Source organism: Aspergillus neoniger, assembly GCF_003184625.1.
Source record: "Aspergillus neoniger CBS 115656 unplaced genomic scaffold BO87scaffold_6, whole genome shotgun sequence".
Taxonomy (NCBI): domain Eukaryota; kingdom Fungi; phylum Ascomycota; class Eurotiomycetes; order Eurotiales; family Aspergillaceae; genus Aspergillus; species Aspergillus neoniger.
The window spans coordinates 886,904-901,289 of record NW_020291134.1 but is presented as its reverse complement, the minus strand read 5'-3'; the positions used below and the strand labels follow the sequence as shown (position 1 = coordinate 901,289).

The window sequence follows — 14,386 nt, the reverse complement described above, 5'->3', positions numbered from 1 at the left end:
TGGTCCAATCAAAGTGGCAGGCCCCATCATCCTTCCATCTGCGCTTTCTCTACCATGGTCAGTTCGAATATGAAGAACAAAGCGATCTTCAGGGCTGCCAAGATCCAGATACGACCGGTACATTCTAAGCAGGGGTGGACTTGTCAGCCAATCCAGATACTTTATCGCTTAAGAACATATGCCCCCATTCCACCAAGCAACACCTTTACTATCTTTACTATCTGTTTAGCATTACAATAGCACAATATCACTACCCCGAAAAGCGGATTTAAGACTTTTTCGGGCAGAGTTACATCTGTCAAGAGCCAACCGAGAAAGACCCACTGCGAATTTCGACTTTAGTGCCATGAGGTAGCGATGATGCATGCATATCATCGGGCCCATGTCACTATTTGGAACACTCGCGTTGTCTTGACTCTTGGTCAATCTGCACCGAACAAGGCTTTCCGACGTTCATACAAATACAGTGGATGCAGAAATGGGTGTGAATCGGGACAAACGAAGCAACACTGTTCCTGAATCAGATAACTACGTAGTAGGTTCACTATTGAGATGAGGATTGTTCCCCGGCGTTCCGCTAGGGGACCCATTAGCGACGATCATCCATTCCCGGCCGGTTAGATTGAATTCTGGGCATCGGGTAGGTAGCCCTGTCAATGCGTAGAAAAGAGAACTATTGGTAGTCGGAGAGTGCCTTGACTGTTCATACGAGCAGAGAGATAAATTTCGGGATCTTTAGTAACATGACAACAAAATCTTTCACGTACAGAAACCATAAATACACTACGAACGTGACTCCGGGGCCAGCTGACTGGAACATCAATTGAAACGCGCCGAATGACCGGGTGGAAGCGCTGCCAGTGACCACTTGTTACCGGTCATTACCAGCGCCCGTCACCTCATCCCCCCCCGTCCCCGCTATCAGTCATACTACGTACTACCACCACCGCAACCCATTCTTAAGTTCCCTCTCTTCCCTTTCTCTCCCAATTCTCCCGCCTCAACAACTCGCCCACTTCCTTCTGATCAAGCGACTCCGCCTCTCGTCCCAGCCTTGCTCACTTCTTCTCTCTTTCCTCGGTCTTATTATACCCTCCTTACTGCGATCCCTCTCGTCCGCACTTTTGCTGCTTCCTTTGATCTGCCCTATCTCTACCTAGAGTCGCCCCGCTCATTGCTTCCCCGCTTCGACCTTGCGGATAGTTTCGATTCCACCCACCTGCGCAATTCGCCTTTGAATCCAGATATCTCGGTGTCGACGGACTCGAGGACTACTTATACCTTCATACCTGCTTTATCTGCAAGTCATTCAAAATGAGTAGCCCTAAGCGGAGAATTGAGACAGATGTGAGTACCCCTCGGTACCCCTCATGCCCTTGCGGCGAAAGTGGTGGCGGAAGGAGACTAACGCTTGAGATTCTTCCACTTATAGGTCATGAAGTATGCACTCGCATCGCTGTTACGCTCATACCTTATCGATGGCTGACTGACGTTCTGGCAGGATGTACGCACCCTTCCCCGTATCCGGCACCTACCATATTCCCTCCGACTGGGGTTGGAATGAGATCACGATTTCGGATATGGGACAAATCAACAGATTTCAGGGGAACTTGTGCTGATGGTTTGCATAGGTTGATGAGTGATTATGAGGTGACTCTGGTCAATGATAACAGTGAGTGCCCACAGCCTTTTGCCACCGACTTTTGGATACTGACTGAATTGTAGTGTATGCAGACCCGGCTTACCCCACCATCGTCGGATACACGAGTGATATTGACTGCTCTTCTTGTTAGGCAAGAGTTCTACGTGCGTTTCAAAGGACCGGAAGAGAGTAAGATCCATACAAGTTCTGACTATTGCAAACCGGACCCGCTAACATAGCCAGCACCCTTCGCCGGTGGCCACTGGAAGATCCACGTCGAACTACCCGATCAATACCCATACAAGAGCCCGAGTATCGGGTTTGTGAACCGGATTTTCCACCCGAACATCGATGAGCTGTAAGACCGTTTCGACAACTCTTATCTCCTCCGGCTAACACCAGCTGCCTAGGTCGGGTTCCGTTTGTTTGGATGTCATAAACCAAACATGGTCACCCATGTACGATATGATCAACATCTTCGAAGTCTTCCTTCCTCAGCTCCTGCGCTACCCCAACCCTTCGGACCCTTTGAACGGTGAAGCAGCTGCCATGCTCATGCGGGAACCGAAAAGCTACGAGGCAAAGGTCAAGGGTACGTCATCACACCACTTGCAACATGCTCTCAACCAAGCTGACCTGTAATTAGAGTACGTAGCCAAGTACGCCAGCAAAGAGGCCGTCGACGAAGCCGGAGAAGACACAGAGTCAGAAGACGAACTGAGCTCGGCAGGCAGTTACGAGTCCGGCGGCGAAGAGCCAGCCGGTACGATGGACGACGTCTAGTCCTACCGCAGTTCAGTCAGTCTTAGACCATTTGCGTCTTGGTTTGGACATTTCACACCAGTATATTGCATAGGCATCGTTGTCTATTATCTGTTTTCGGTGTTATTTAATATTGCTGCTTTATCTCTCGGGTGTCAGGCGGGAAGGCGTTTCTGGCGGAGTTCTGTCGTTTCAAGGTGCAGCAATCGTCTACGACGGTCGCAAGAGAAGGTAGCTAATGGGCGATCGGATCATGTAACGTGGGGGGTGTGCAAGTGTAGGAAGTCGACCGGCTGATCAGTATCTCCTCGACAGCAGCGTGACTTCCGCAGTGTCTGTTCTACTTTCCACCTCTCGCAGATGTTCCAACATAAAGACTGTATATCGCTAATGGAGCATTATTGTTATATTCTCACCCTACTATGGTAGTATTATCGCATAGAATAGCATAGCGTCTGGTTCAAATCGTATTGTATGTTATCATATCATACAGCAAGCGTTTATTTTTCAGCTGTTTAGTACTAGCAGTACTACTGTACTGAAGTTGAGCGCGATCTGCGATCTAACCCAATCAAACTAGACAACACATGAACGAACAAAGGAGATGAATGCACAATGAAAGATCTGAAGAAAAGTTTAGTAGGTAAAGCCTCAGCAGCAGCCTAGGCACAGAACAAGGGTATAGAAATAGAAGAAGAAGAAAAAGCTGAGAAGAGAAATGTAATGAAAAGCGCCGATGGCAAAAGGGAGGTGAAAAAAACAACAACATAGTTGACCCCGTCGTCGCCGGCGACCCATCGCGATGCGCGAAGAAAAGAAAAAGGGGTATTAAGGGGGAGATGTGTAAAAAAAAAAGCAGGCAAGAGGAAACGAGTAAAAAACAGGAATAGAAAAAAAAGGAAGAAGGGGATAACAAAAACAATCAATCAAACACGTCAAGTCAAGCCAAGTGCGATAAGTGCTGTCACGTCCGTTCCGTCACGTTCGTCCATCTATCCATCCATCCTAGTAGTCAGCCCCCCGATAACACAACACCTCACGGCACCTATCACATTTGACCTGCTGTCATCTGTCACTTTTCCCCCCATCTTATTTTAGATAGTTACAGTGATCATGTAACCTTCAACACTCCGAATACATCCCTCTTAGCAGCACCGTCTTCATCGGTACTCGACCCCGGCCGCGACCGATTCTTGCGCGTATTTATCACCACTTCCCCCCAGTGTTTCGGGACCGTGCCGCCTGCCTTTGCAGCCGGAGAGGAGGGTTTCTTTGAGCGAGCCGGTGGCGAGTCAGTTGTTATTACTTTGACGGGTGGCGCATCGCCATCGGAGGATGAAGGAGGGGGGACGGTGCTGGGGAGGGTGGCGCGAGGTTGGAGGTGCGGTTGGGGTTGGAGGGACCAGATGTCGATGACGGAGCTGTTGCACATTATCAGTCTTGAATTCGATATCTGCCATACTGGTGAAGAGTGGCTCACTCTGATGTTCGTTGACAGATTGCTTCGAGGGCTTCTCGTTCGCGCTTCAGATAGCTAGGGTCTGGGTGGTTGCCTTGGGCGCTTTGGTTGAGGGCGCCGTAGCCGTAGCCGGGTTGGTAGATATCTTCATCGAGGAGACGAGAGGATTCGGGATGGTTGGGCTGTAGGGAGGGAGATAGGTTAGTTATGAGGTTGTAGATGATGGATGCGAAGAGGGTTGGTGGAGTCGGGCGCAAAAGGGAGGGAGGAGTGTTGCGCTTGTCTCTTTTTACGGCAGAAGAATATAGTATTGGACTTACATCGTGGGGTTCCCGACGATTACGTCCTAGACATGAGGCGCAGATACCCATTTGTGCTGATCAGATCGGCGGATTAGAGGTGGAGGCGCAGGAGAGATGTTCAATGACGGTAGTGGTGGTAGTGGTGGTTGGAACGGCTTGATTATAAACGGAGGTGTTGGGGTATGGTGAAAAAAAGAGCAAGGCGAATGAATGACTGGAATGAGCGTCTGGATGTTGAATTGGATAGTAGAAACGCGCCGGGCGGTGGTGCTCAAGCGAAGACGATTTGCGAGGGTGGAATGCGTAGTTGGTTGGTTAGGTGATTGAGATCTTGGGTGACTTGAAGGGAGTGACGGTTTGGATAATTCGGTGGGTTGGGAGTGGCCCGTGCGAACCGATGTCATCGGAATCGGGTAGATGTAGTATGAGTGCCTTGATTGTCGGCCATTGAAGTCGCTAGACACTGTTCTCTATCAGCCAACTTGAACTTCTAAATAATTACAATGGTCTCAAATGTTGGATTTATGCTCCGTCGAATGTCACGCCAGGAAGTGCTATGGTCACTAGAGGGTTATACAGTCACATGCCTGGTGGAACAATCATGCCGTCGTATGATCTTTGACATTCAGAGTCGACAGCTTATACTAGGTATCCTAGATCAATAGTCATTCTTTAGCAGCTGGAGATAATGATATACAACCGTTTACTGGTCGCATGCATTCTTTGCGCCTTTCATCCGGAACTGTTTCACAATAGAACAGAAAACCCAATTGCATGCTTCGCAAGCAGGTCCTACAAAGCAACAATTATATTCTTACTGATATAGTAAAATCAAATCTCTCTTTTGCATATCACAAATATCAAATTTTGAATACAAAAGCAATAAAGTATAAAGTCCAATATCGATGACTACTCCATACTCCATAGGGCAAAGAGATACCAATCAATCCTCCGAACGCGTGGCCGCACCACACTCGCCCGTGGAAATAACCTCTCACCAACATCCACCGACATTTTTCACTCCACACCATCAACCCTCAACTGTCACCACCACTCTCCTCTACCAGACCCAATCCCATATACAAAAGCACTGCAGAAAAACATGTTCGACCTCCCCAGCGCAAAGCGGTACGCCACTACACCACCCACCCACCTACCAACCCCAATCCCAATCCCAACTTCAATCCCACTAACCAACCCCCAACAACAGCATCCGTCGCGAAGAACTCCTATCCCGAACATCCACCTCACCCTCACCCTCCCCACCCCCGGAATCCTCCCTGACAGACGTGCACCAACGTCTCGGCGCCCTCCTAAACATCGACTCCCTTCTCGCGCCCCCATCCAACGACAACCCACCACCACAACCCACCACCTCCAACCCAGCCGAAGACGAAGAAGAAGAACAAGAATTCGAATTCCGACTATTCAGCGCCCCCGCCAAATCCTCATCCAAAAACGAAGACCAAGCATCAGCAGCCGTCGACCCATCTAGCACAACTCAAGCCCAGAAACTACGTATTCGGGTACGTTCGCCGACACCCGGCGCTGTAGGCGTGGAAGATGGACGCTTTGTGAATCCGTTTCGAGGATGGGGGTATTATTTCTCTGCGCCGGGGATGATGGCCGGGGAGAAGGAGAAGGTGCAGGAGGAGGAAGAGAGGTTGAGGGAGAAGAGGAGACAGTTTGAGGATGTGGCTGTTTCGGGGGTGCAGGTTGTGGGGTTTTCGGGGGTTTCGTGGGTAGGTTTTTTTTAATTTCTATTTTCTATATGTTCTTGGATTGTTTGTGATGGGAGAGTTTTGCTGACTTGGTTTACTTTATCTAGCCTGGGTGCCATTTGCCCTGGAGGGTTGTTACGTTGAAGAGTGAGAAGAAGAGTAAAGGTGCGGCGGTGACGTGCGCGAGGGATCCCGCGGAACGGGCGCCGACGTCGTTGAAGAAGCCTGGCAAGAAGCGCCGGATTCAGTTGCGGAAGCGGGTTTCGGCTGCGGAGGAGAGGAAGAAGAAAGAGGAGGAGAAGAAGTTGTTGGAGGCGGAGAAGCGGAATCGGAAGAATCGTGAGAAGAAGATTAAGCGCAGGCAGAAGGCGAGAGAGGAGAAGGCTGCTAAGGCTGCTGCTGGTGGTGGTGGTGAGGCTCCGGCTGGTCAGATGGATGTGGATGTGTCTTCGGATGAGGGTAGTGATTGAGGGAGTTGGTTATCTTATTGAGTGTATGTATGTTCTTCTAGCTTAGTTTCGGCTTATGATACCCAGGTTGATATCGAATCATTGATTTGATTAATCAGATTTTTCTAGTTTTACGAAATACGCTGCGAGTGAACTAAGATACTTGCTTGACGCGGACAGACTGAATTATTAGACTATGCGAATACGCATGGCTATTGAAAGCAGTACAGGGTATTTGAAAAAAAAAAAAAAAAAGGTGGATATCAACAAGAGAAGAACAACAACAAAATGAAATCAGCGCAGTCTATGCTGGGGTATGAGAAGATGATGCAAAGGGTAGGAAAATGATGCCACGGGCGAAGGAGTGGATGATGCATGCAGTGAGAGCTGCATCCGCTGGAAGCTTAAGGGCGATTATTTGGTTTCTTTGTCTGCGCATGGTCAGTCAGTCAGTCATTCTTCGTTACATTTGACGAGGGGGGGATGTGTCCTCGACTTACCAGCTGCGTCTCCAGCAGTCTCGGCGGGCTTAGCAGCGGCATCAGATGCACCGGCAGCGGCTTCCGCATGAGCTTCCGTCTCAGGCTTTGCCTCGCCAGCCGGGGACTCCGTCACCTCGAGGGTCGGGGGAGCGGCGGAAACACCACCTTCGGTCTGAGCCTGCTCAGCGGGCTTGTCGGCGGCTGCATTATGACATGGTCAGTAAGTGGTCGTGGCGAATTCTGTGGCAGTTGCAAGAGAAAAAACGTACCAGGAGTGTTCTCAGCAGGAGCAGCAGCGCCTTCGGGGTTCTCCTCGGCAGTCTTCTTCTTCTTGAAGATAGCCTTGAGCTTGTTCTTGATATTCTTGAGGAAGGCTGGGATGCGAGGTCAGTGAGAAGTCCATACGCGCGTACGCAAGGCGATCTGCGGGGTTTTACTCACCAGGCATGTTGGCTGTTGGAGGGGTAGTGGTAGTAGATAAGGAGGGGAAATCCGTTCGGTATACACGAGTAGATGAGGGATGATGAAAGGATCAACAACCACAACGGTGAGATGTAGCAGGAAAGTGTAGTATAGAGAACAAAGAAAAGTTCAAAACACAGAAGACAAGGACAAGAAAGAAATGAAAAAAAAAAAAAAAGTAGAAGGCTTCGTATGGCCGTAGTTATGTGTCCTCCACGTGACGGGGGGCACGGTCCTGATGTTGATCGCCAGCGCCCTTAATCTGTTCTGCTCTTCGATGCCTCCTATTCTTTTCGCTTCAGGGACCCTTTTTCCTACTAGCTACCGAGTAACATCCTGCCTCATCTCCCACCCCCCCTCTTTCATGTCCCCGCCGACCACTGCTGCTGATCCACTGGCGCCGTCATCTAAAGGTTTACCTATTAGTCATGACAACTTAGCTAGTTCTCTAGCTTGCTAACCCCTGGGTCTATTCAAACAACCACTCTATCTAGGGAGTTAATATACGAGGGATGGGCAAGTGCATCGGCACCCCGCCGCGTTAGTAACCCTCGGTTCGCGCATCTATTGCCAACGGAGCAGTTGATCCCGGCTCGACTATCCTGTTCTTGCAGTGGTGGCTGCTGCTGCTGCTCAAGAATAGCAACTTAGCGACTCGAATTATGGAGACCATCGTACTTTCTGTCCAAGCGCCAGGGGGTGGTGCATGAAGAGTGCGAGTCAGGAGTAGACTGTGACTGTAGTATCTTCTGCTTCCCTTCCTCCTGGAAGCGACCTTTTTCTTCTTTTCCCCCCCCCCTCATGGCCCTTCTTTTCAGGGGCAACCCTTATCGTGAGATTGACCAAGCGCTGTCAATAAAACCCCGACAGAGAAAATGTACGAGGATCTAGTAGTCCATCACGGGCCCCACTTTTACTTTCGCGAACAATCCTTATTCTGCGCTTATTTGGGACTATTAGATGAATTGGGTTGCCGTGAGTGGAGACCTTGTATATAGGGCACGGAAATTGCCCTACTTCAGGTCAATGGACTCACATCAACGTGGTGATTTTTTACTTCTGAGGGTTGGAAATTGCTGGAGCACTCTATCTTAGAAGGTCCGGTTGACTCCGTCAAATCTTTGTATATTGTTAGTTTGTTTCATCTCTGCATGCACGATGCGCCCGTTAGCCAGTGACAATCTTGGCGGCGCCGTGTTTGCCAGTCCATACCCTCAGGCTTTTGTTCAACAGTCGGCCGACATGGTGTGTGCAGCACTCGTTAAGGCTATGGTCCTGACTTTCAGCTGTATCTAATATTCCAGGTCACGTCCATTGGTGCTTCGTTCATGCTTGCAGTTGGTGTCCAGTGACGAATGAGTGCTCCGTATGGGTGACATGACTGACAAGGCCAGAATTAGAATGATAGGTCGAGTGCAAAAATAGGACTTGCCTGTTTGCCTTAAGTGATTGTGAGATTCAGACCTGTTCATCGGATCAGGGGGGAGGAATGGAACTAGACCAAGCGTCTGTTCAAGTCTGATCCATCGTAAATACGACCGGGTCTGAAGAGCCATGGTTAGAAACCCGCGAAAGTCGAAGATAGCTCACATCAAGGTTCAGCTATAACCGTGGAAGGGCAAGTGTCCGACCGCCCCATTCACAGTGCCCTGGGATTCGTCGAGAGCTTCAGTCTGCCGAAAGTTACGAAGGGGAGACGAGCCGTCATGGTGGATTTGGATAAGCTTGGAAGCGGCAAATGATCGGTCGCGTTATCGCCCGCTCTTTATCGGAGCGCCGTCCGAATTACCGCCGCGCCGCTCCGCCAAGTTGCGTTGCACACCAACCTAAACCCAACCCACCGGTCCACCGCTGTATATCCGACCAGAATATTGGTGGTACAGGTATGCGTGTTGATCAATCCAGAACAGCGGCTTCGAATGGACCTCAAGGAGAGCCGGTGTCCGAACAGACGCCCCTCCTTGGGGATCACTCGCCGAATGAACAAGCAGTGCCTTCGGGAGACTCCGAGGTCCCCTTGGCCGATGAACCCAGCTCGAAAGAGCTCATCCTCGTCCTGGGAAGTATCTGGGTAGGAGTCTTCCTGGCTGCCTTGGGTATGGCCTGTCCTACTACAGGTGCCTCATCCGCTGGAGCTGACCGTGTTAGACACTACAATTGTCGCTACTCTCACTGCTCCCATCTCATCTTCCTTCCAGTCCTTCACTTTACTGTCCTGGCTCGCAACCTCCTACCTGATTTCTAATGCTGCCTTTCAGCCGCTGAGTGGACGTCTTACTGATATCTTCTCTCGGCGCACTGGGCTGGTCTTTTCGAATATCTTCTTCGCAGCCGGGAACTTGATCTGTGGTCTCGCGAAAACTGAGGGGACTATTGTACTAGGGCGCGTCATCGCCGGTATCGGTGGCGGTGGGCTGACTGCGATTTCGACCTTTGTCACCTCCGACTTGGTGCCTTTACGGAAACGTGGGGTCTGGCAGGGCATTGGTAACATCTGCTATGGAGCCGGAAGTGGACTGGGTGGTGTGTTTGGAGGTTGGATCAATGACACTCTGGGATGGCGATGGGCCTTCTTGATCCAGGTACCTTTTGTCGTGGTGTCCGGCATCCTCGTAGCGGCCACGGTACGCGTACCGGTAAAGGCCACTGACAACGCCAAATTGAAACGGGTTGATTTTTTTGGAGCTCTCACTCTGGTTGCCAGTCTCGTTCTGCTCCTGCTGGGGTTGAACACTGGAGGCAACCAGGTGCCGTGGACTCACCCTCTCATTCTTGTCTCGTTGCCGCTTTCCGCGGTCTTCTTTGGCCTCTTCATCTACGTCGAGGCCAACATCGCGTCCGAACCGGTCATTCCTGTCCGGTTGCTTCTGGATCGCACGGTGTTCTCAGCCTGCCTGACCAACTGGTTCAGCACGATGGCGGTCTTTGGGCTTTTGTTCTACCTGCCATTGTTCTTTCAGGTCCAAGGCTTGTCCGCCACCAGTGCGGGTGTGAGACTGATCCCCCAAGCCATTGGCACCTCTCTCGGTTCACTGGGATCGGGGATCCTGATGCGGTCCACTGGACGATACAAGATCTTCAGCTATGTGTCCATGACTTTGATGGTCCTCTCCAATGTGCTGATCTGCACGCTGACACTCACGACCCCGTCGTGGCTACCCTTCATCTACTTCTTCCTGATGGGTACTGCTTATGGGAGTATGCTGACCATTACGTTGGTGGCACTTATCTCTGCTGTAGACCATGAGCACCATGCAGTCATCACATCCGCATCATACGCATTTCGCAGCACGGGAAGCACCATTGGCATCACCGTTGCCTCTGCCGTGTTCCAGAACATCCTCAAAACCGGACTATGGTCTCGGTTTGGAGATCGCGAGCATGCTGGCGAGCTGATTGGGCGGATCCGCGATAGCCTCGAGGAAATCAGGAAGCTCCCTGCAGACTGGATCCCGGGGGTGATGGATTCATACATGGACTCATTGCGCGCCGTGTTTCTGACGTTGCTGGGACTCAGCGTACTGGGGGCGATAGTCAGTATGGGAATGCGCGAGCACAAGCTGCATTCGAACTTGGCGCGGAGAGAAGAATAGAAGAAAAGAACGGCGATTGATTGTGGGCGATATGTAAAATTGGAGACAGCGTAAAGAAATAGAGAACATACTACTACTTGTACCGACCATTCCTACCGAACAGAACAGTAATAGCGACATCATCATCCGGTCAAGGCTGCAGGGTCCACCGCCCACCCGCCAATAAGCGCCGGTCTCTTCCGCTGACGAACCAGGAGTTCCTCTCCAGCGCAGCCTCTGGATCTTCCATTAGTTGAAAGACGAAACATATTCCTCTCCACTGAGGTAGCAGTGGCACGACTCTCCTCCTCCTTCCTCTTCGCTTCTTTTTTCCCTCTCCTCCAATTTTTCCCCGTCTTTCCTCAATCTCCTCCATTCCGATCATCCCCAAGTCCCCTTAAATCGATACTTGGACGATACCCTGGGTGGCGTTGAAAGTTGCGCTGCAGACGTGGCGACGGCAGTCATCTTGGACATTTGACACCCAAGCTCCGTTGCTAACTGGATTTCATTAACAACTAATTAATTCGCCCTGCAAGTCCCGCTGCTGCTTCAACCCGGCACACCGCTTCCTCCCTAGCCTGTCCGATCAGCCCACCCGTCACTCAACACGTACTGCTTCCAGATCCGCAGTGCGGTCCGGTTCCTGCCCTCGTCTTGCTGTGCATGGCTTGGGCTTCCTAATTACTGGTCTGGCCTGGAGGGTGAAAGCGACACAGAGAGCTTTACATTGGGTTGCAATTGATCGACCGCTAGCCCCGGCTGGCCGACTTATATTCATACAATCGTCACCGGGTTGGATTTACTTTTTCTGTTGCAGGGAATTCCCTTCGCCGTTCTTGCGCACTGGCTGCGATTTCTTCCTTTTAACGGTACACCAAAAGACTAATCCGGGGTTTGCTGGCTGCACAATCCCTGCAGGCGACAGGTTCTGGGCGCTCTTCCTTTCCTCTCCAACGAATCGAATCGTGACGTGACTGGACTATATTACCGCGGGATCTGCGTCTTAGATCGTTTCCTACGACATAGTATTTCTTTTTCCCGTTCTTTCCTCACTGTGATGGCTGTCGGTTTTGGCGCAAGTTTCCCCTCGACCTCGACTGGTGTCGCAACGGTGGTTTCAAAGGGTGTCTGGTCGTCGGAAATGGAGGTCACTACAGAAATGGGAGGAAAGTTGACGGAAAATACCACTACGACCCCCATGCAAATAGATAATCAAATACAAGAAGCCCCGGGCTCTTCTCCTCCTCGTCGGAAACGCTTACTCCTCTCCACCGAGAGTGCTTTTGTCGACAACATACTTCCATCGCTGGTTCAGAATCCCGATATCGAAATACGGTTGATCACGGACGAACCCTCCGCCCTTCTGTCGGGCGCAAGCAAGGTTCCTCATTATATGGACACGGTGGATAGTCAAACATTCGAAAAGAAGACTGGGGCTCGGAAATGGCTCAAGGCCAAGGCGGCGGAATTGTGCGAGTGGGCTGATATGCTGCTGGTTGCGCCGATAGATGCTGGAGCGTTGGGGTCGATGCTATATGGGCTGACCAACACGTTGACGTTGGCGCTCCTGCGGGGTTGGATCTCGTCGAAGCCGGTGGTGCTGATCCCTGGCATGACGGTTTCAGAATGGCACCATCCACTGAGTAAAAGGCAACTCCGAGAGGTGGCAGAGTTCTGGCCATGGATCAGTGTGGTGTCACCGGTGCTGTGGGAATCGGTCAGTCCGGAGGAGCTGGTTCAGTTACCATGGGAAGGCTTAAAAGAACTACATGAAGTTCTCGAACGAACTTTGGGTCTATCGTTCTCTCAGGTCTCCACTAAGCCTGGCCAGCTTACAGATTCTACATACCCGACCGGCATTTCGGAGCAGATGCCTGGTGATGCGGCGTCCACGATATCGCGACACCTCCTGCATCGAAGCAATAAAACGGAAAATGGCCCGCGCTCACTACCCATGGAGCTATGGCTCAATATCTTCGAAGACCAATTACATGACTGGGAAATCGCAAAGGCAGTTGGCATCCCAACCAATCTGCTCGTGCCGAAGGAATGGCAAAATCACCTGTTGAAGATGTCGACCCCAGCTTCCTTGGAATACACTATTCTCAGAGGATCCTTTGCCGCAATCAAAAAGCGCATTGACAGCCTACCGCGATGGAAGCCCCTCTCCGACCTTGTATGCCACCTCATCTTCAAGTTCTCTCGAACCGATATCCTCTCCTACCTCACCGAAAACCATCTCGATTTACTCTGGACCACCTCCCGACTCACCAACCTGCCATACCGCGCATCCGCCATCTACGGAAACCCCAACATCCTCACATGGTGGCGCGATGCTCCCGCCCTCCCCAACAAAGAATACATCGCCGACGCAATGGACGGAGCCTCCCGCGCCGGCTTTGTCAACGTCCTAGAATGGTGGCGAACCTCCGGCCTTGAACTTCGGTATACCGAGCGCGCCCTTGAAGCCGCCAGTGCCGAAGGCCGAGTAGCCGTCCTCGCCTGGTGGAAAGCCGCCTCGGCCAACGCACCCCCTTCCAACCCCATCCCCCTCAAAGTCGGCAAATCCGTCCTTCTTGCTGCCCAATCCGGCCGCACCGCTTCCCTAGCCTGGTGGGACGCCTCTGGCATCCCCTACACCCACGGTGAATCCGTTGCCCGCATTGCCAGCACACACGGCCACGTCCACGTCCTCGACTTCTGGTACCGTCTGAAAGGCGCTAAGATGATCTTCGACAGCCAAGTTCTCGTCGGACCTACGAAGAATGGCCACGACAACGTCTTAGAATGGTGGCGTCGCAGCGGACTCCGCGTGGAGTTCAAAACCTGCGATATCGAAGAAGCTCTCGAAGACGCGGACCCGGTCTCCGGTGCTGAAGAGCGTGTCCGCAAATGGTGGGCCCGGAACGGGCTTAACCTGGGTGTTGGGACGAGTGAGTGGATGAAGACGAAAGTGTTGTGATTGATAAGGTTTAATTGCTCTTATTACATGTTAAGATACCTCTTTTCTTTATTTCCCTTTTCGCTCTATTCCTTCTTGTCTATTCACACCAACATGATCGAAAGTTACTTCTAATACCCCGTTATTATCTTCGTTTCTTCTCCGCTGGCGTCTTTTCTACCATTCCATCGTCCTTCTGTTCATACTTATTTTTCTATTACTATTTTGCATGGAGGGCCTGGGCTGGTATATATTATCGCATTGCATGCATGCTATCGTGCATGGGGAAGAATATGAATTCGGTATTTAGCGTTGCTTCTATCGTTGTACCTTTTTGTAGGTTAGGGTAAAAGGCAACTTTTTATCACATTCATCCTTCATTTGGGAAGTCTTGGAATTTAAGTTCATTACATACCTCGGAATAATGTGACCAAGTATCTGTATTGAGGTATACTACCTAAGTACTAGTACTTAGTATGTGAGAAGTATAAAGTAGTATCATTGATTTGTAATATATATATATACCCAGAGGGAACCGAACGTATAATACTCAATCGAAGTTGATAACCTATAGAAACATAGTAGTAGTAC

The 14,386-nt window shown here is 50.8% G+C and overlaps 7 protein-coding genes across 7 annotated transcripts; 5 read left to right on the top strand and 2 right to left on the bottom strand.

Moving 5' to 3' along the window:
• The first annotated feature begins 909 nt into the window (after window positions 1-909).
• Window positions 910-2,667, top strand: BO87DRAFT_373902 (E2 ubiquitin-conjugating protein UBC8). The gene is made up of 6 exons (XM_025622668.1): window positions 910-1,361; window positions 1,632-1,672; window positions 1,799-1,831; window positions 1,886-2,000; window positions 2,053-2,234; window positions 2,289-2,667. Exons 1-6 carry the CDS (start codon window positions 1,315-1,317, stop codon window positions 2,423-2,425), a joined length of 555 nt encoding a protein of 184 aa, XP_025483030.1. The 5' UTR covers window positions 910-1,314; the 3' UTR covers window positions 2,426-2,667.
• An 848-nt stretch (window positions 2,668-3,515) lies between these two features.
• On the bottom strand, window positions 3,516-4,234 carry BO87DRAFT_301644 (LAMTOR1/MEH1 family protein; the record flags this gene model as incomplete). Its single annotated transcript, XM_025619168.1, has 3 exons — window positions 3,516-3,825; window positions 3,885-4,045; window positions 4,184-4,234. 3 exons carry the CDS (start codon window positions 4,232-4,234, stop codon window positions 3,516-3,518), a joined length of 522 nt encoding a protein of 173 aa, XP_025483029.1.
• Window positions 4,235-4,925: 691 nt separating this feature from the next.
• BO87DRAFT_404570 (DUF2011 domain-containing protein) lies at window positions 4,926-6,422 on the top strand. Its single transcript, XM_025625872.1, has 3 exons — window positions 4,926-5,293; window positions 5,376-5,907; window positions 5,994-6,422. Exons 1-3 carry the CDS (start codon window positions 5,268-5,270, stop codon window positions 6,354-6,356), a joined length of 921 nt encoding a protein of 306 aa, XP_025483028.1. The 5' UTR covers window positions 4,926-5,267; the 3' UTR covers window positions 6,357-6,422.
• Window positions 6,423-6,591: 169 nt separating this feature from the next.
• BO87DRAFT_373898 (uncharacterized protein) lies at window positions 6,592-7,454 on the bottom strand. The gene is made up of 4 exons (XM_025622667.1): window positions 7,259-7,454; window positions 7,087-7,191; window positions 6,836-7,018; window positions 6,592-6,766 (listed from the first exon to the last, which is right to left on the bottom strand). Exons 1-4 carry the CDS (start codon window positions 7,263-7,265, stop codon window positions 6,750-6,752), a joined length of 312 nt encoding a protein of 103 aa, XP_025483027.1. The 5' UTR covers window positions 7,266-7,454; the 3' UTR covers window positions 6,592-6,749.
• BO87DRAFT_208519 (uncharacterized protein) lies at window positions 7,392-7,832 on the top strand. The gene has a single exon (XM_025618613.1). It carries the CDS (start codon window positions 7,518-7,520, stop codon window positions 7,737-7,739), a length of 222 nt encoding a protein of 73 aa, XP_025483026.1. The 5' UTR covers window positions 7,392-7,517; the 3' UTR covers window positions 7,740-7,832.
• Window positions 7,833-8,437: 605 nt separating this feature from the next.
• On the top strand, window positions 8,438-10,872 carry BO87DRAFT_383991 (MDR family MFS transporter; the record flags this gene model as incomplete). Its single annotated transcript, XM_025624674.1, has 3 exons — window positions 8,438-8,524; window positions 9,147-9,350; window positions 9,397-10,872. 3 exons carry the CDS (start codon window positions 8,438-8,440, stop codon window positions 10,870-10,872), a joined length of 1,767 nt encoding a protein of 588 aa, XP_025483025.1.
• An 899-nt stretch (window positions 10,873-11,771) lies between these two features.
• Window positions 11,772-14,186, top strand: BO87DRAFT_208485 (uncharacterized protein). The gene has a single exon (XM_025618612.1). It carries the CDS (start codon window positions 11,912-11,914, stop codon window positions 13,814-13,816), a length of 1,905 nt encoding a protein of 634 aa, XP_025483024.1. The 5' UTR covers window positions 11,772-11,911; the 3' UTR covers window positions 13,817-14,186.
• Window positions 14,187-14,386: the final 200 nt, after the last annotated feature.

Coding starts and splice junctions, on each gene's coding strand:
- BO87DRAFT_404570 (XM_025625872.1), top strand. CDS start 5,268: ATGTTCGACCTCCCCAGCGCAAAGCG. Junction 5,294..5,375: donor GACCTCCCCAGCGCAAAGCG/GTACGCCACTAC, acceptor CCCCAACAACAG/CATCCGTCGCGAAGAACTCC. Junction 5,908..5,993: donor GGTTTTCGGGGGTTTCGTGG/GTAGGTTTTTTT, acceptor TACTTTATCTAG/CCTGGGTGCCATTTGCCCTG.
- BO87DRAFT_373898 (XM_025622667.1), bottom strand. Junction 7,019..7,086: donor TCCTGCTGAGAACACTCCTG/GTACGTTTTTTC, acceptor GTCATAATGCAG/CCGCCGACAAGCCCGCTGAG.
- BO87DRAFT_208519 (XM_025618613.1), top strand. CDS start 7,518: ATGTTGATCGCCAGCGCCCTTAATCTGTTCTGCTCTTCGATGCCTCCT.
- BO87DRAFT_208485 (XM_025618612.1), top strand. CDS start 11,912: ATGGCTGTCGGTTTTGGCGCAAGTTTCCCCTCGACCTCGACTGGTGTC.
- BO87DRAFT_373902 (XM_025622668.1), top strand. CDS start 1,315: ATGAGTAGCCCTAAGCGGAGAATTGAGACAGATGTGAGTACCCCTCG. Junction 1,362..1,631: donor ACAGATGTGAGTACCCCTCG/GTACCCCTCATG, acceptor TGGTTTGCATAG/GTTGATGAGTGATTATGAGG. Junction 1,832..1,885: donor TTTCAAAGGACCGGAAGAGA/GTAAGATCCATA, acceptor TAACATAGCCAG/CACCCTTCGCCGGTGGCCAC.